Here is a 19,662-nt window from a genome sequence, read left to right on the forward strand (position 1 = left end):
TTTTTTTTTTGTCAATTATCAGCAACAGTTTAAATTAGGGCTGTCAAAAGATTAATTTCTAAAATCGCTATTAATCTCAGGATTTCTGCAGTTAATAGTGATTAATCGCACCCTTTCTGTCTCATTCTAAAATTCCACTATTGTGTATTTTTGTTGACAAAACATCAAAATGTGGATGGGATTATTTTTGAAAATAGGAGAAAAAGCTCTGTTAAAAAATACCTACCTACGTGTGGACTAGGCCTAAAACAGCATATAAAAAAAGTCCCAAACAAAAGTAAACAAACATTGATGTAGGTAGTGGGGAATCATGGGAGTGATTCCCTGCAACTCCATCTCACAATGTAAACAAACTGGCACTGGAGTGTTGTTTCAATGAATAAAACATGTCATAGTATGAATCTGCACACTGCGCTATCATATAATACTGTAACAGCACTGTTAACTCAGGCCAGTTAATGTTTATGTTAACTGTCACTGTGTGTTTACATGGACTTCAGTATCCTGGTTATGAGCCTATCTTGGGTTTCAGAGTTTAACTATGTACAAAGAACCTTGGTTATTAATATCCCTGTTCTGTAGGTGCCTGTGATGTTCATTTACACAAACCACAGCAATTTTGAAATATGAGAAAGAAAAAGAGACCACTGTGGCTTTTACCTGTCTTAGCACTAATGACTGCCAACATTGCTGTGCAGATACAGCATATTCACCTAATTTCCAGTGACAGCTAATATACAAAAAAGACAAAACTACACGTTTTAATCGCTCTAAAGTGAGACAAGTCGCAGAGCGCCTACACAGGTAGTTGGAAGCAGCCTGAAAATGGGGTAAGGCGCATACATGCCACACTATCCGACTTTCTTTTGGAGCCCCCTAGGCAGCAAAACAGGGTTTAAATGAAGAATAGGATGTTTAAATGCCCAAAAATAATAAAGATACTTAAGAAAACCTTAGCAAAAGCAGGATTTTCTAGTCAATGTCAAGCCTTAGGTACAGGAGGAACCTGGCCATGGGACAGTGGACCAGCTCTTTATCCCTGCAGGACTTCTTAAGGGAGCACTGGAGTTTGCTCATCCACTCTACAGGGCAGCTGTGGTGAGCCTTCAGGTCTTGGTGAAATCGGGGAGTTGGGTCCACATTCTCAGCACAAGGTCGAACACCTTCCTGGTGTGTGTTGGCCTCTGCTGGGGCAGGTTCGAGGCCATCAGAATTCCATCTCATCATCTCACTGGCACAGTTTCCAGCTAAGGTGGAAGTGGTTGGAATGAGTGTCATCACCTCCGAGTCTGGGGCCATGGCTCTCTGCCGTAAAAGAGTGGATTGCTCCCTCTGGGTGGGGAGTGAGTCTCTGGCTCAGGTAAAGGAGTTCCAAAGATCTTGGAGTCTTGTTCACAGGTGAGGGTAGAATGGACCATGACATTGACAGAGGGGTTGGTGCAGCGTCAGCAGTACTGCAGGCATTCTACCAGTCCATTGAGGTAATTAAGGAGTCAAAAGGTAAAGTTTTCGATTTACTGGTTGATCTGCCATCCAGCTCTCAGCTCTGGTCATTACTCTTGGTAATGACCAGCTGGGCTCAGCCTTTGAAAAAAGGGTGAGTAGTCCAGACACCCAGAGGGATCTTAGAGTAGAGCCTCTGCTCCTTCGCATCAAAAGGAGCTAGGTGAGGTGGTTCAGGTATCTGATCAGGATGCCTCTTGGGCGTCTCCCTTCTGGGCACATCTGGCTGGGAGAAGAACTCAGTGGAAGACCCAGAATACAGTAGAGGGATTATATATCCTGTCTGGTCTGGGAACGCCGTGGAATCCTCTAAAAGGAATTGATGGGTCACTAGGGAGAAGGATCTTTGGGTTTACTTGCTCAGCCTGCTGGTACCATGACCCAGCCCCAGATAAGAGAAAGAAGATGGATGGATGTAAATTGACACTGTGTCTACACATGAACAGAAACCCTGATGTGCCTGTTGAACTGGTGTTGAATAAGGCTGGCCACGCTATACACAATTTTAAACCCGACTTTATGCCCTCTGAAGAAAGGCTAGTTGAAGTTAAGAACATAGAACCATAAATATCAAACATGACATTTAGGATTCTGTTGGACTGCCTCTCATGGAATACCAACAGCAACCAAGGAGAGTGTGCGGATTAGGTAGCATCACCAACTGCTGTTACTTTTACCAGCTCACAAACAGAAACACAACTATAGTTTTTCTAATCCAGGAATTTTAAAATTTTTTTGCAGCAAATGCAACTCAACCAAGGACAGCCAACCAAGGATTTTAGTTGACCTCCATGTTTTTTCTTCTGAAGTCACTCAAGTTTCTGAGAGATCTCGACTGTGGAAAATCTTCACTGCGAGATTGTTACTACTGACAGCAAGTTTGTGGTCTCACAGTCTGGTCAAGTTGCCTATTGTGTCCATTCAGAGGGCAAAAAACATGTGAAACTGCCCTTATGTTCTGTGTATTACCCACGTTTTAAAACTGTTTAAGATTTCAAAATTTTCTAGTTTGTTTTTTGAAGAGTCTTCTTTGCCTTACAAATAACGTTAAACGTTCAATTATATTAGTTGCTTCAATATTTTAAGAATTTTTCAGTGCTTGCAAAGACATGAATGTGAAGAGGAAAGTGTTTGCACAGTCACAAAAGTTTAAAGCGGTAAATATTTGTTGAATAGTTGAATATTTTTGACCAGTATCTTATTAAGAATCTGATGAATTTGGAATTGTTACTGCACAAAATCTGAAAAAAAAAGTCCAAGTGATGTATTCAGACATGAAGGGGAAGTAGGGTGGGACACGCTTGCTTTCTTAAAATCTTTGGCAACAGCTGATACACTTTCAGTCCACATGTCATCACTTTTTGGGGAGTTTTTGATGGGTCTGAACAGTGTTAGTACGGGAAAATGACGTGCTGCCATGGCATAACACGTCCTGTCACAACTATACAAATTAAGAAGTTCTCTGGTTATAAATACTTTTGATCATCTTTGAGGTAATGTAAAGGTAAAAGAAACTACATATACATATCGGTTTAGTTATCAATGAATCAAAGTCCTCTCTGATTTGAGAATAATGGCATTGTTAAAGTTCAAAGTGTAAATTCTCTGCTCAAGCCCTTTATTAGCTGCTGTGTCCCAGTCTTGGGAAAATGGCAGCTCAGTCAGTCACAGGCTAATGTTTAACAAGGAGGCATTTGTCCAGCCAACAGATCAGGAGTTTTCCTGAACAATGACGCTCGATGGGTCAGACCCACTCCCTGTTAAACAATGGTTTTGTTTCAGATTCCTCTGCCCTCCTTGTTCTCCTGAAAACCCAGTGTGAGCTAAGGTTTGCCACGGCCCACAGAGCGGAGTCATAAGACTCGACTAAAGAGCCGGCCTCACTGAGTCGGGGGTTTTGTTCTCAGCTCAGAGTAAGGTAGTTATTTATGCACGGAGAGGAAGACAATGAGGAAACCTATCTGAAGGATGAGAGGAGCTGCACGGGTGAGTTTATGTGGGTGTGCTGAGCGTTACATGAAGGAACAGCGTGTCAGTGACAAACACCACCCACCTCCAGAACGCCGTCTTCAGGGAGGTCGGTACAGTGGACGGCGTTCTTGACTTTATCTTTGCCGTAAAGAGCTCGTAGAGTGTTTGGACGGAGATGTCTGGAGATTTCCTGTTGAGTGAAAACATGGTGTTAGACAGAAACACAAACATGAAACAATTTCAGTGTGAACTGAACATCCTGTTCTGTTGTGTCATTAAGTCATAGTGATGACACAGCAGCTGGACATGTGACTAACACTCAAATTCTTTATTAGTCACTGATGAAGGGATACTCAAACGTTGCTTCATATTTACATGTAAGATTTTAAGCAAGATTAACCAGGCTGTTGCTTTAATACTGCAACAGCAACAGACTGGAGTTTTGACATATTTAAATGTCTAAATCAGTTCTGGGAGCAGGTTTTATATTAGTCTTTTTGAGTAAAACCAACCTACAACACATTAACTTGTTGCTTTGTAGCATTTTTAGCACATCAACTCTTGTAAAAACTAGCGGACATAAATCAATACTTTTTTAACACAGATTTCCTGTCGGTTAAGTTTGGTTTATTAGTTTGACCATTTTTATCAGATGTTTGAGCCAGTGTGGTTCATGCTTCTGCGCTGAATCTATGCCCTAGCTATGACATCAGGAGCTCAGAATACTTGTGCTATGATGTATCTGCGTCGCTCTGCAATATTCCACCAAAACACTAGTGGGCAGTGTGATTTCTAGTCACATCACTGTTTCGAGTCCTGTCACATTCTCTGCTTGTTTGTGTACAGGAAGCCAGGGTAAATGAAAGCAAGTATATTAGGTTGGAGCTGATAAATACAGAGCAGTAACCTTGCAAAGCAGATTGATACGCCCGTTCCTGTGTTTCTCACTGGCGAATCCACCGAGCAAAGCTCCCGTCTGAACCGTTTGGGCCCGGTTATAAAATGACAAGACCAATCAGCGTCAAGGGGCAGTACTTTCAGGTACGGCAGAGTCTTGACGTAAGCAAGCAGCAACAAGAGGCCAGTGCCACTATGGCAGAAGACATTAGCGTGGATGCTGCTAAAGTGCCAGTTTTATCAGAACTTGACGACATTTTCTTGTTAAAAAAAGGACAAAGAACAGCAGAGAGTTGTTTTCTTTTCAAAAACAACAAAAGTCGTGTACTGACATGTCTACAGTGGCCATGGTTCGTGTTATGCAGTTCTCTATGGAGTTTATTCCTTGGTAGCTGTGCACGCACACCTCAGTAACGACAAAATCACATTTTGTTGCTCTGATTGGCCTGTAGAGATGTGACAGACAGAACGTTCATCCAATTACCCTCCGAGTTTTCTTCAAAGGTTCTGCCCTGTCCCAAATGCTGTATATCAAAGGTTTTACAGATGGATGTGTGAAACTAAAGACAATGTAGACTAAAGAGGAAAGGGACCATCCAGCTTGTCATCTGCACACAGTTCAAAAGCCTGCATCTTTGACGGTATGGGGTCACATTAGTACCTACGGTGTGGGCAGCTTACAAATCTGGAATGACGCCCCAACTTTTCTTTTGGAAGTAGGGTTGTATTTTAATGTGTGATACCAGGCAGATTTGTTTTTTCTTCAAGATCTGTGCTTTCTTGTACATTGAGGATAGCAAAACTACTTCTCCATTAATATTTACCTTTATTCAAATATGGCATACAACATGAATACTGAAGCATTGCTATGGACATTATTTAGGTGTTTTCGTGCAATTTTGGATGTATTTTTTCCATTTCTATTCAACAGTCTTTTTTTTTTTAATTGGCTTTAAACAAGCAAAAGCCAGAGGCTTATTGCTTAATATTGATGACTTATAGTTTAAATAAATTCATGCAAAATGAGGCATTTGTGAGAACTTTATAAAGACTAATAGTCATGTATTCTGAAAATATTTAAGGTAAAAAGCCTTTAGAAAATGCATGCAGTAATCTCTATTTTTTATCACTGTAACCAGCTATGAATCACAGACACACTGAGTTCTCTTTTTCATGTTGTTTTTTACGTGAATACTTTTATCATTAGTTTCCCCTTTTTTAAAAATATCAGACACTCCCAAGGTCACAGCCGGGCTTTCTTGCCCTTTGCTGGTCTGTGCCTCCAGGAAATGCAACCCTCCCACAGGGTTGGCCGTCAGGGGAGGGGCAGTATGCCAGTAATTACCTCACCAAGACAACCAGAAGCTCATGTGAACACGCACATGTGAAATCACAATCACTCATTCGTATGAATGAACCTGATATTTGGGATTTTCTCTACTCTTAGAAAGGTATCATTGAACTAACTTCCCAGCAGAGCCTTAGAGACAACAGCTGAAAGTAAAATCTGCCTGCATCATTTAATCAACAACATAACAAGTTACAGATGAATTCACAGAATCCCTCCTGAGGTTTGTTTAGTCTTTTTCTGTCGAACAGCAGGAAAACATTTTCCATGACAACTTCTTTATCCTCGGGTGGTTTATGAGAGCCAAAAACAAAAGGCAGGAACACGTTTTCAAGGTCATCAACCAACTGAAGCGTCTCCTCCAAGACGTTCATTGTCTTTTAAAACAAAAACGTGGTGGCAACAAGTCTCCTGGTTCAAATTATTCAAGTACACAATGTTCAGCTGACTATTAAATCAGAAAACAATTGCTGGAACCAAGGTTCAAGGATCACAAAAACTATATGTCACCTGACAATGTAAAGCTCTTTCTTTGATTGTTGCATTTGAATCCAAATTTCTGGGATACCAAATAAGAAGAATTTATTTAAACTTGTACAACAGTCTGAACCCTTGATAATCCTAATGTCACTTTTGTACCACAGTTAAATCAATTAACATTATTAGCAGTTTTTTGTGAACTTGCTATTTCAAATTTTTGATGTTTTTCTGTGTTTGCAGTAAAACACTGGCTGTTAGTGCTTCAAAAGCCAAAACTCTAAATCAAAAGAGGTGTGGTTTAGGGATGAACAGTAATGCTTTGATTAAATTGTGCCTTCAAGCAGAGATCTCCTTTCCTGTTCTTTTAAAATGATGTTGTTTGAGGGAGATCAATATTGCAGGTAAGTTTATATACTAATAAAATCTTGTCCAGGTCCATGTGGTGGCTGCAGGCTAAGCGAATCAACTCAGACATCCCTCTCCTGAGCTATGTTTTCAAGCTCCTTCTGTGGGATCCTGCAGTGTTCCCAAACCACGAGGGATACAAAATCTCTCCAGGGAGTTCTGGGTCTACTCACGGGTCTTCTCCCTGTTAGCCGTGCTGAGAAGATCCCCATCCATGGGGGGCAAACAGGGGGCATCCTAATCAGATGCCTGAACTGCCTCAACCGGCTCCTTTACATGTGAAGGAGCAGCAGTTTCACTCTGAGCTCCCTTTGCATACCCAAGCTCCTCACCCACCCAAGGAAACTCATTTTGGTCTCTAGTTCTCGTCATCTCAATATTTTAGTCATTATCCAAAGCTTGTCCCTACTGGAGTGTGTGTGTGTGTGTGGGGGTGTGTGTGTGTGTGTGTGTGTGGGATGGGGAGTGATAAAAGCTGCTTTGTGTTTTTACCAACATGTCTTTACATTTCCCACATTATGTACAGTTCCTGCAAAAGTATTAACCCTTTGGATGTTTTACCCTTTTATTGATTTTATTAATCTCAGTCATAGTCAATTCAAAATTTTTTTTACAAAAAAAACAAAACAAAACAAAAAGAAACAAAAACGTATTTTAACCCCTTAAAGCCTGAAAACACAAATTATAGCCAGAAAATTCTATTTTTTTGGAACTGAAATGTTTATTTCACTTTCTACTGAAATCCAAAAAAATCAAAATTTCCATAAAATTTTAACATATATATTTTTTTGTATCTCATTTGATACATTAGGTGTTTGTGGTAACTGATAATCCACTTGAGGGCATTTTGATCATTTTTCAGATTGTATTCAAAAGGTTTTTGTTTTAATTTACGATCATATTGATTAGATAGAGGTATCATAAAAGTATGTATCAAATATGATACAACAGGCTTCAAGGGGTTAAAGCCAAAGTGAAAACATATTTCTACAAAGTAAAATTGAATAAAAATGTGTAATATAAAAAAGTGGCAGCATAAATATTCACCCCATTAAGTCAGTATATAGCAGAATCATCATTGGAGTGTTCTTTTGTTTTCATGGTGTAATGGTAGCCATAACTGAACCATCCAGACACAGGTGTCTTGATACTATAATCACATGAGAAACATTGACTGCACTCAGGTGATCCTCATTTCACTAATTTACAGACTACTAGCACCTGTTTAATTTGGCCAGTCACTTTAAAGGGGGTGAATATTTATGCATTCACTTATTTTACCTTACATATTTTTGTTTAATTGTCATTACTTTATAGAAATCTGTTTTCACTTTGACATTAAAAAGGGCTTTTTGTTTGTTCTTTGTAAAAAGATTAGTGAGATTATATCGACCATGATTGCTTTATAAAGTTAAGAAAAGACTAAAAGCTCCAAGGGGGTGAATACTTTTATAAGCACTGTAACTAAATTGATCACTATCTCACTAAAATTTTAGTCTTAGTGGCTGCAATACAAGGACTGGATGTTGCTATAAAGTTATGATTGATGTATTTTTTAAAGTCCACATATTTTTACAACACAATAACTGTTATAATGAGTGATAGAACTGAAAAGTACTGAAACTTGAAAAAGAGACTTCTGTTTTGTTGCTGTGGTGGCAAAAATTGGTATTAATGTAGTTTGATTTTTCCCAGTATCATATCAAAGAATAAAATTCTTCAGCCACAGAAGAATAAACCACCTCCATCTGTGTCTCCTTCACAGCAGAACATTTGGACGGTCAGCGATGCATGACGGAGCAGACGTGAGACTCTCTGATTTCTGGACGGTCATGTAAGCAGCAGGTCACTCTGCCCCGGCCGTTACCGTCAAACAGAAGCCAAACGCTCATTAGACCAACATCAGTCCAGCACGCTGTGGGACTCATTAAAATCAAATTAAACTCTGACAGCAGGTCACTCATGGAGAACTAATGCAGTTACAGAGAGCGAAGAATCCTTTTATCAGTAAGTAAATCTTCCTGTAGTTTCCTCTCAGTCATCCTTGACTTCAGCCTCTTGGAGAACGAGGCACATAAACAGCCAGCTGCTCTCGGACATTTTGTACTAGCTGAACTGAGCTTCCAAGATGCAGACCTGCAGCATACAGTGATTACACAGAACACTTACAATCATGATATCATCACAGAGCGGCCATTTTAGGAGTCCTGCTGTGGTTTGTTCTTGTTTTTGTTTCTCTCTGATCTGATAGAGATGTATAATTACACAGATTACCTGGATAATAACACTTAAAACCACTTGTACCGTGTTTTTTTACTTAAATCTGCTGAGGAGCTCTACAGGACCACAGTGATAAAATCAATTTCATGACATCTGTTGTAGCAGTTTGTTTGACCTTTGAAGGCCAACAGTTTAAATCTTCATCACTGATAATGACGCTTAATTGGCCTGAAAAAAGAGAAGCCATCTTGACCTCTGTCAATGTGAGCTTCTCTGGAAAACCTGTGCTTTAACACAGATGTGCTCATAGCTTTATGCTAACATTTGCTACAGGCTTACATTACAGTAATCACAGCAGAATTTTAAAATTCAACATAATACTAATTAAAATCAAATTATGTTGAACAACAGTCAAAATCCTAGGCAGCCAATATTGGGTGATGTCTTGTTTTAATGATAAAAATTGCAGGCCATCTCCTGCACATGGAAATATTGCTGATATATTTGTGCAATCACAGTTTGCTTGCGTTTTCGTATGGACTGATTCAACTCCTTCATGTCTGTCTTACAGAAGGTCCTAACAGCATGCAAGAGTCAGATTCAGTTTCATATCTGTTGTAAATTAAACTCTTCTCTGTGCATGTTAGTGTCCCACTGAGCTTTTATTATGAAGGTGGAGAAACAGAAGTGTGGTGCTTTGGTATGATGAACCTTTAACGCCAGCAGACAAAAGTATTCCGCCGCCTGACCATTACACCATCAGGGACTGTGATGACATTGTATCCAATTTGGTCCCACTTTTGCAGTTATAACAGCCTCCACTCTTCTTGGGAGGTGTCCAAAAGATTTTGGAGTGTTTTTGTGGGAATTTGCACCCATTCATTCTTCCTCCCAAAGGTGCCCAATGGGGTTGAGATCAGGGTTCTGTGTGGGCCAGTCAACTTCTTCCACACCAAACTCATTAAACCATGTCTTTAAGTCCTTGCTTTCTGCACTGGGGCACAGTCATGCTGGAAAAGAAAAGAGCCTTTCCCAAACTGTTGCCACACAGTGGGAAGCATAGCATTGTCCAAAATATCTTGGTATGCTGAAGCACTAAAATTGGCCTTCAGTGGAGATAAGGGGCCTAGCCCAAACCCTGAAAACCATCATACCATTATACCATTATTCCCCCTCCACCAAACTTCACAGTTGGTACAGTGCAGTCATGCAGGTAATGTTCTCCTGGCATCTGCCAAACCCAGATTGGATTGTCAAACAGAGAAGTGTGACTTGTCACTCCAAAGAACACGTTTCCATTGCTCCACAGTCCAGTGTCAGTGTGCTTTACACCACTCCATTCAATACTCATCACTGGACTTGGTGACGTGAGGCTCTGTTTATGCACTATGGCAGAGTTTGCCGGTCAAGCTGATGTTACTTTTGGAGCTGTGCATGCATACAACCTAATTCTGTCTTGTCGCCCTGACTGGCCTGTTATGAATGTGGCAGACAGAACGTTTGTCCAATCACATCCTTCTCTATGGCAGCTTTTCCAGATGAATGTGAAATATATCCACGCCATAGATATATGAAACAGTCTGCGTAACTGTACTGTCCAACCTCTATAAATGAAGGCATAAAAGCCCCATAAAAGAACTAAAAAATACCTCATGGCACTTTTAAAGTTAAGGTGTTTTGCATTTAGGATTAAAGAGCAAAACTTTACACATATCTTTGATTAAAATTTATCCCAAAGTTACTCATAAAAACGATCCTGTCTAGCCCTTTAAAGAAAGGTTTGTGCTATACAGATTACTCGTAGATTCTTGTTATTAACATCATGGCTGTCTCGTGTCCTAGACCTTGACTCCTAGCCCTGTACTCCTGTTACAACGCTCTTGTTCTCACTTTCTATTTCAAGGCTCATTCATTCATCTTCCTACACAGCACTGTGAGGAAACATGAGCTGTAGCCTCTTTATTCTACACATAATGACAGAAAAATATCTCATTATTGAATTCATTTATCATATAAGTAAAGGGCTTTGTTATCAAAATATCATATATTTTATAGTTTTATTACACCAGCCTCTACAACTACCACTACTGTGTGTTATACGTGGCCTTTTACTACACGTAAAGATAAGGATAAATGAACCTCTGTCAACTGCCAAGTTAAGTGCATAAAGGTTGAAATCAGGTAAACATGAAAGCACTGTGATTTATTTTCTGTAGTATCCCCTTTCACTAAATGATAAGAACAAACTCAGTCAGTATTAGATGCATTTATCCTTAAAGGTGTCAAAAAAAAAGTCTTTTAACATGTGTACTCAGGGAAAATCCAGCCACATTTCTATCGACTCACATGTGCCTTTTGATGCTACTACAGTGGGCTAAATTTAGCTTTGTGGCCACCTGGGACAGCTGATATCTGTTTCCACAAAAGCATTACACAGACGGGTCAGAAATCAATGGGAGGAGCGTATTTTTACCCGACATGATGCAGGCAGAGTATCTTAGCCTTGTGTAACCGGACTCTCAGGCCTGTTTGATCATCTCTGCCACTCATCTTCTATTTTAAGACAAAGTGAGGGTACACAGCGTGTTGTGACCACCACATGCTGCTGTGGAGGTGATTTATGAGGCTGCTGGTTTAAAGGGGAAGTGTTTACTCACACACTTTAGGAACCAAGAGTGTTAACAAAGCTTTTTCCATAACAAAACTTTGTCAAAATGAGCTTTCAGTATCAATCATCAGAATTAAAATCAGGATGGAAAGTTTTAAAAGTTATTGCTTCTCTCTTACCCTTCCTACTTCGGCATGTCTGAAAAAAAGGACTAAAATGACTTGAAAAGGAGCCTGCAACTGTTTTTGAATAGCTTTCTGGGATCTGAAATAATTTTGAAACAACTGGACAAATTCAATAAGACTGAAAATATCTCTTGCTTCTCATTTAGTAGATTTTCCCTTTCCTATGAGACTTGTTGGTTGAATGGAAACTTTGTCAGTTTTTGACCTCATTTGACCTATAATTGATGAAATTATTACATCTATCTTTTCAAAAATTAACTTTTAACACAGAAACTTCAGCCTGATAAACACCCTTGCTCTCATCAGCTGTGCACATAAGCAGGACGCACAGCACTATATGAGCTGATATATGAGAAATTCAAGGCTGTAGTTGCTGAACTTGTCCGTTAAAGAATACTGTTTTTCAGAAGATACTTATTCATATAAAACTAACAACTATTTTACCATTTCATGAAATAAATTAGCTCATTTTAATGTGATGGCAGCAACACAACTCAAAAAAGTAAGGACGGGGCAACAAAAGGCTGGAAAAGTAAGTGTTACTAATAACAAACAAGAGCATTTTGCAACTAATTAGTTAACTGGCATCAGGTCGGTGACATGAGCGGGTATAAAAGCAGTGCTTTAGAATGGCCGAGCCTATCAGAAGTAAAGATGCGCAGATGTTGACCAATCTGCAAAAAACGATCTAAAAAATGTGTGGAGCAATTTCAGATTAAATATTCCTCGACATAAAATAGGCCTAATAACATAATTAAAAATAGACTGAGGCAATATGGGAAACTGTTCTGTGGTCAGATGACAAAATGTAAAATTCCACAGATGCTGTCCTGTGGACCAAAGAGGAGAGGAACCATATATTTTGTTATCAGGGCACAGTTCAAGCGCATGCATCTCTGATGATCTGGGGTTACACTTGCGCCTATGGTGTGGACACATCTGAAAAGGCACCATCTATGCTGAAAAGTAGATAAAGATTTTAGAACAACATATGCTCCCATCCAGACAACATCCTTACATGTGTGAGCAAGACAATGCTAAACCACATACCCCATCCAAATCTGGCAAAGAAGACCCAGGACTGAGCAGCTAGAATCCTACGTCAGACAAGAAAGGGACAACATTCCTCTCACTATACTCCAGCAACAGGTCTCCTCACGTCACAGATGAATACAGACTGTTGTGAAAAGAATTGAGGATGCTACACAATGGTAAACATGGCACTGTCCCAACTTTTTTGAGATGTGTAACTAGGATCAGATTCAAAATGAGTTGATATTTTTCATGAAACGGTAAAATGTCTCAGTTTCAACATCTGTTTTGGTTGTTTAGGTTTTATTGTGAATAAAATGTGTTAATGGGATTAACAAATCATTGTAGTCAGTTTGATTTACATTTAACACAGCGCCCCAACTTTTTTGGAAATGGTTTTGTAATTACTTCGAGTTTCACAGCATAGTTTAATCTATCAGAACATTTTTGAACAAATATTCATTGCTCTTTCAAAACCTTCCATTCCCATTATACATTTATCTACTTGTGACATTCAAAAAACAGCTACATGTGATTTAAGAAAATGGTCACAGGCAGTTATTATTTTGTGGCACTGATTTAGTGTGCAGGCATGCCTTTTTATTTCTTATAACTGGCACTCTACCAGAGAAATTTCCTTTAGCAGACAGACTTGTATTTACATTTGAGGAATTTCTATTTTCACGCATGGAATAGTGTGGCTGCAAGTGCTTCCGAATGTTTAATCCGAATTCAAACAAGATTTTGATCTTAAAATCAAAAGTCCCTTGATTTAGAGAAATGCTAAATCCCTAATAAAATCCAGTTGGAGGTTAGAGATTGTTGAGGCTGTCAATGTTCAGGACTGGCTGCCTGTGCCCACTGTGATATCAGGACACGTCACACAATCTCCTGACTGAGTGAGAGCAATGTGTGGCAGCTGAGGGTGCAGAGGTGTGAATACATGAGGATGCTTTAAGAACAGATATACGACGCCTAGTTAGAGGAGTCCAAAGTGTCTAATATGATTAAGAGTGTTTGAAGTCACATAATCCTGCTGCAGTCATGTGTTTGTACACACAGACTCGTGGCGTTTATGGATTAATCAATAGACTCTTCTCTCCACAAATAACCGGCCTTTAACTATTAATAGACATGCTGACCTCTTCATTCAGTCTGACCTCGCTGTGATTGTCCAGTCCAATCTGACCGCCTGATAATGATGCCTGGAATGTCTTCACGCTGTACGTTTGACAGCAAAATGTACTGTACTTTGATACTCTGCAGAACAATGCACATACACTCACAGTCTGTTAACTTATCAGCGGCACAGTGACAGATTAAGACGTTTGTTCTTTGATGTATCAGCGCTGCTTTGACTTTTCATTTATCTCGAGTATCAAATGATTGCTCTGCTCTAAAGAGAGGGAGCAGTGATGTTTAGGTTGTTTCTCAGACAGCTCTAAGGTGAGTCTGAGGTCAGCGAGTGATGAAACTGTTTGACCTCCCGTTTAGTCAGTGAAGTCTGAAACAATTAAAGCGGCTGCAGAGGCTTTGATGTAGAATAAAAAAAGAGGTGGAAACTAATGATAGCAGCTAAGGAGAAGTGTTCAGGCAGGACCACAAACTGTAGAAAGCATTAGATGAAGTCTAAATGACATCCACTGTTTGGTTACTAAGAGGCCTTTTGGAGCCAATCCACAAGGGCCACCATTTAAAAATGCAGCCTCAATCTAGGTCAACCTGGAAACAGACAAAGAGAGAAAGCTGAAACAGGTCTGGAGCCTTATGGATAACTCAAATCCTTCTTAGAATCAAGTAATTTAAAAAAAAATCAACCACGTACTGTGTTTCCCAAAAAAGACGCAAACTATTTTGACCAAAATGGTGTTCTAAACGAGGCTTAAACAAGTTAATTTCCAGCAAATTAATGAACATTTTAACATGGGTTGTAAGTGTTTCGGCAGCCAGCCTCAAGCTGACACTCAAGGAACTGCAGTTTTTCACACCAGCTTCATTTTCTAACCGCAGAGGTTGCAGCTTGGGCAGGATATAAGAAAAATATGATGTAAGACAATAGTGGGTCAGGACCCAAAAGTTGGTCGTGGAGCTATTTTGAGTGGGTTGCAAATGGGTGCCAGGAAAAAAGTTTGACGCCCAGTTCAAATCACAGTGGGAAAGGTTAAAACTTGCTCTGCAACCTTCTCATAGCCTGTGAGTTCACCTGGCAGCAACTGAAGAAGACAAGGGGTCTTTTCAACGACTCTCTGGGTCACTCAGTTTGAACTAAAATTATTTTCAAACTAGGGGAGGTCCTGTTTTCATATGAAATTACATTTTTGATCTCATTTGGAAATCAAGGTCCCAGAGTCTGGGAAAAGATCAGAGGCACAATATCCAATGTGCTTGAAGTCCAGTGTTTTCAGTTTCCACAGTCAGTAATGGTTTGAGGTGCCATGTCATCTGCTGCTGTTGGTCCTCTGTGCTTTATCAAGTCCAGAGTCAACGCTGTCAGTCATCTACCGGGAGATTTTGAGCACTTCATGCTTCCATCTGCTGAGAAGCTTTACGGAGATAATGATTTTCCTTTTCACCTGCGCACAGTAAAGCCAAAACTACTGATCATGGTGTTACTGAGTTTGATTGACCAGCCAACTGGCCTGACCACAACCCCTTAGAGAATCTCTGGGGAAATGTCAAGAGAAAGATGAGAGACACCAGATTCAGCAAAACAGATGAGCTGAAGGCTGCTATCAGAGCAACCTGGGCTTCATAACACCCAAGCAGTGCCACAGACAGACTGCCTCCATGCCATATTGCATAGATGCAGTAATTTGTGCAAAAGGAGCTCCAACCAATTACTGAGCACATAAATGAGCAGAATTTTACAGAACGTCAACATTTCTGTAATATAAATCATTTTTTGACAGATTTTTTGTGATATGCTAATATTTTGGGATAGTGTATTTTTGATTTTCAGGAACCGTAAGCCGTAATCATCAAGATAAAAAAAACTGGACTTTTTTTCTCTTTTTGAATTAAATCACAGCAAAAAAATGAACTGTTAAAAAAACATAATTTTACATTTTTGAAATGAAGTAGTATTTTATTTCTTTTGTTTCCTTTGATGATGAGTAAATTTAGGCTGTTTTGTTGAGATCTTGACTTCTTAATCTGGTTATCTTTGGTTTGTCTCTAGTAGAAAACAACCGAAATCGATGAATTCAGATGAAAAAAGACAAAAATAAAATGTATGAATGCATGTCCTCCTATGTCTTCTGGAATGATATGATATTTTTGCCCTTTCTCTTTTTTTCAATCGTATTTATCTAAGGTCTTAACTGCAATACCTTAATTAAAGAAACTTGACTAGTTGAAAATGTTCAGAATAGGTGCACAGTATTGATTTAAAATGTTCATTGAAAATGTGAGTTGATTTCTATTTTTCTTCATCCTCATAATTGTTTAATACAAGGCCCTTGAATTTTTATATCTATTAAAGTTCAGACTGTTAAGTATTGAAGAATGTAATGGTTTATACTGAAGCAGAATTTATGCCTTTATGCTCTGATAACACTTTGATATGATATGAAACCCAAGCCAGCTGGAAATAATAGCAAACCAACTTATACAAATGTCTAACATTCAAAGCTATAACTACAAAATATGATCCCCAGTATCATTCTCTATAATCTATTTATTTTGTTTCTTACTTGGACATTGATATCAGAAAATTAAAGTATGCTAGAAAGATTATTTAAAAGAGGATTCTATCACACAAACATGCACACAAAAGGATTTTACAGTAAATGTGACTGCAAGTGGCTGAAAAGCCTTAATTATTTTGGTGTCAGGGAGCTCTGCTGTTGTGTCATGTGACCTAGAAATCATTAGCCAATTAACTAACCCCATTTCCTCTTTGGTTGCTGCAAAGTCCCCATGTTAGGAGCAAAATCAGAGGCTTTACAAACAATTTCTTCAGTGAAAGGAGGAATTTCATGACACTGCTTGGATGATTTTTTTAGAATAGCATTGAAGGCCGAGTCATGAACAGTGCCTGAACCTGTGGTATTATTCATTTGTGTGAAGTCTCATTTTTATGGTAACTAAACAGTGATTAGATTTCACATCACGTACCAGCTAAGCCCTGCAGCGCTGCTTCCATAGCACCCATGTTTCTCTCACAAACCCAGACTCAGTGTTATTTCATGGGCTCACTCCAGTAACGTCACTAAAGCCACTAAAACTTTACAATGCACACCAGTAAAATATCAATATTATCAGGAGTTTGTATTGTCTTGGTTAGGTTGCCCCAAAGAAAACTGCTGTGATTTACCTTGAATGTAACTTGGACCAATCACATCTTAAAGTCAAATATTAAGGTCAGTCCATAATAAAAACACGAGTCTTCTCAGTCTGTCCCCAGGTTTCAGCTGCCAGTTTAATGACCTCACTGTCAGCAGATGGATCCCAGGCTGAGATCACATTGTAAAAATTTAACTCAGGAGGTTTATAAAGAAAATATGACAGAGTGAAGACTATGAAACCTGCTGCAGAGGCTCCACAGAGCTGAAAACATAAACACATGTTGCCTGTAGTCTTTTCATGCCACCAACCTAACCTATTCTGGTGAAAAAGTTGCTGAATTTTAGAGTCAGATCAATTTTTAATCATTTCTCAACATTAGAAAAAAGGAGGTTTGGTCTCATGGCAGCAAGAATCTCATATTTCTTCTCCCACACCAAACCAGATTAGCATTGTTAATAGACGTTACTTCCTTCTTAATACTATGACATCCATGTGAAGAGTAGAGAGAAAAACAGGTGTTGTCAGGTAGTATATTGATCTTAAAGGGCAACTGTTTGTAGATAAAGAAAATAAAAAATGCTCAAACTGTTGGCAGATGCACTGAGTGAGCCGCCTCGCTACAGTCTGTGAGGATAACACTGCATAGTCAACCACCTCCACTCTTCACTGCACACCTGCTCAAATGCATGTGTGTATTTTTGCGTGTTGAAGAGAGGGAGAAAAATCGAGCTGGTGTACAACTGAGCAAAATGTTCTAGGTATGCAAAAAGCCTGATTTTTTTGTGGTAATTTCAATTTAATGAAGACTGTATCATCTAGCCATATTAATCTGTAAAACTGAACATATTTTTATTTAATTTTTTTATTAAGAGTATAAGAATATCAACAGCAAGCTTTTTTTTAAATTCATGCTATTAAACCTTGTTTTGCTTCATTGTTGCATTAGATGTGTTTCATAACTGTAATGTTTCACTACTAACCAACAAAATCTGAAGAGTTCAAAATAGAGATTATTCTAGCACCGTTAAAAGGATTCACTTACTTGGATGTTTTACCTTTTTATTGATGTTTAAATCAATCATGATCAATATAATTTAGCTTTTTTGGCAAAAAATGACCAAAAACTCCTCTTTAATGTCAAAATGAACTGATTTCTACAAAGTAAGGTTAACTAGAAAAGCACTCAGAGAACGCGGACCTCCGCCATCAGCCCCATCTCCCAACAGAGAAGAATCCTTTAAAAACAATTCTGGATCCAGACGGTGATCCGCATCACTCCTAAAATCTAATTCGCCGATTACTCCCTCCCCGGTAGGGTGGAGACACGGCGGGGCAAAGCATTGGCTTCGCTATGTGTGGACTGTCATGGCGGAAGCACCCATGATCTAACCAGATGACTGCAAGTCATGGCAGAGGGTGAATATTCCTTTATTCCTCCCAGCATTTTGAGTATCGTCGCCACAAATCCGTGTCTTTCTCTCTGTTACGCTCTGACTCGTCTCCTCGACCAGGTGTGTGTCTTTCAAACTCTATAAACTCCAAAACTTTGAATAGAAACACACCAAAAAAATGCTGCTGGAATTGAAGTTACTCATGTCCACCATCTCCTGTTGTAAAGTGGTAACAGCACAGACCTCTGCCATTAGCCCCATCTTTCAATAATGAAGAATGCTTTAAAAAATTCCTGGTTCCAGACAGTGATCTGGATCAGTCCCAAAATCTAATCAGTTCTTACCTGAAAATTTCTTCAAAATCCGTTCATGAGTTTTTGAGTTATCTTGCTAACAAATGAACGAACGAACAAACAAACGAACAAATGAACAAACAAACCCACCTGATCACATAACTTCCTTGGCAGAGGTAATTAAATAAAATATGAAATGTAAAATAAGTGAATAAATAATCACCCCCCTTCAAGTCAGAATTTAGTAGAGTCATCTTTGGCTGCAATCACAGCACTGAGCCTGTGTGGATAGGTCTCAATCAGGCTTATACATCTGGACACTGCAATTTTACTCCGCAAAAACTGCTCAAGCTCTGTCAGGTTGCATGGGGAACAGCCCTTTTCAAACCCAGCCATAAATTATCTATTGGATTGAGATCTGGGATTTGACTTGGCCACTCCAGAACATTCACCTTGTCTTTAAACTATTTCTGTGTATCTTACGCCATATGCTTCAGGTTATTGTCTTCCTAGAAAATAAATCTTCTCCCAAGCTGCAGTTCTCTTGCAAACTGAATAAGGTTGCCCTGCATGATTTTCCTATATTTTGCTGCATTCATTTAAACCCCAACCTTTACAAGAGTTCCAGGACTGGCTGCCATGAAGCATCCCCACAGAATGATACTGCCACTACCATGCTTGGTCTCTGCCAAATGTAGTGTCTTGCCTGAAGGCTGTAAAGCACCATTTTGGTCTCATCAGACTAAAAAACTTTCTTCCACTTGACCATGGAGTCTCCCAAATGCCTTTTGGTGAAGTCTAGTTGAGATTTAATGAGTTTTGTTCAACAGTGGCTTTCTCTTTGCCACTCTCCCCTAAAGATTTGACTGGTGAAGAACCCTGGGCAACAGTTGTTATATGTGGAGTATCCCCCATCTCAGCTGCTGAAGCTTGTAGCTCTTTCAGAGTAGTCATAGGTGTCTTGGCGGCCTCTCTCACTCTTCCCCTTCTTACATGTTCACTCAGTTTGTGAGAACGGCCTGATCTAGGCAGATTTACACAT

The 19,662-nt window shown here is 39.3% G+C and overlaps 1 protein-coding gene across 1 annotated transcript in view; it reads right to left on the reverse strand.

The window, feature by feature from the left end:
* nme7 (NME/NM23 family member 7) overlaps positions 1-19,662 on the reverse strand; it is a 49,141-nt gene that overhangs the window by 613 nt on the left and 28,866 nt on the right. The window contains exon 11 of the mRNA XM_041790861.1: positions 3,557-3,664. Coding sequence (XP_041646795.1) covers positions 3,557-3,664 — 108 coding nt within the window. The remainder of the gene's footprint in view (positions 1-3,556; positions 3,665-19,662) is intronic.

Source organism: Cheilinus undulatus, linkage group 7 (genome assembly GCF_018320785.1).
Source record: "Cheilinus undulatus linkage group 7, ASM1832078v1, whole genome shotgun sequence".
Taxonomy (NCBI): domain Eukaryota; kingdom Metazoa; phylum Chordata; class Actinopteri; order Labriformes; family Labridae; genus Cheilinus; species Cheilinus undulatus.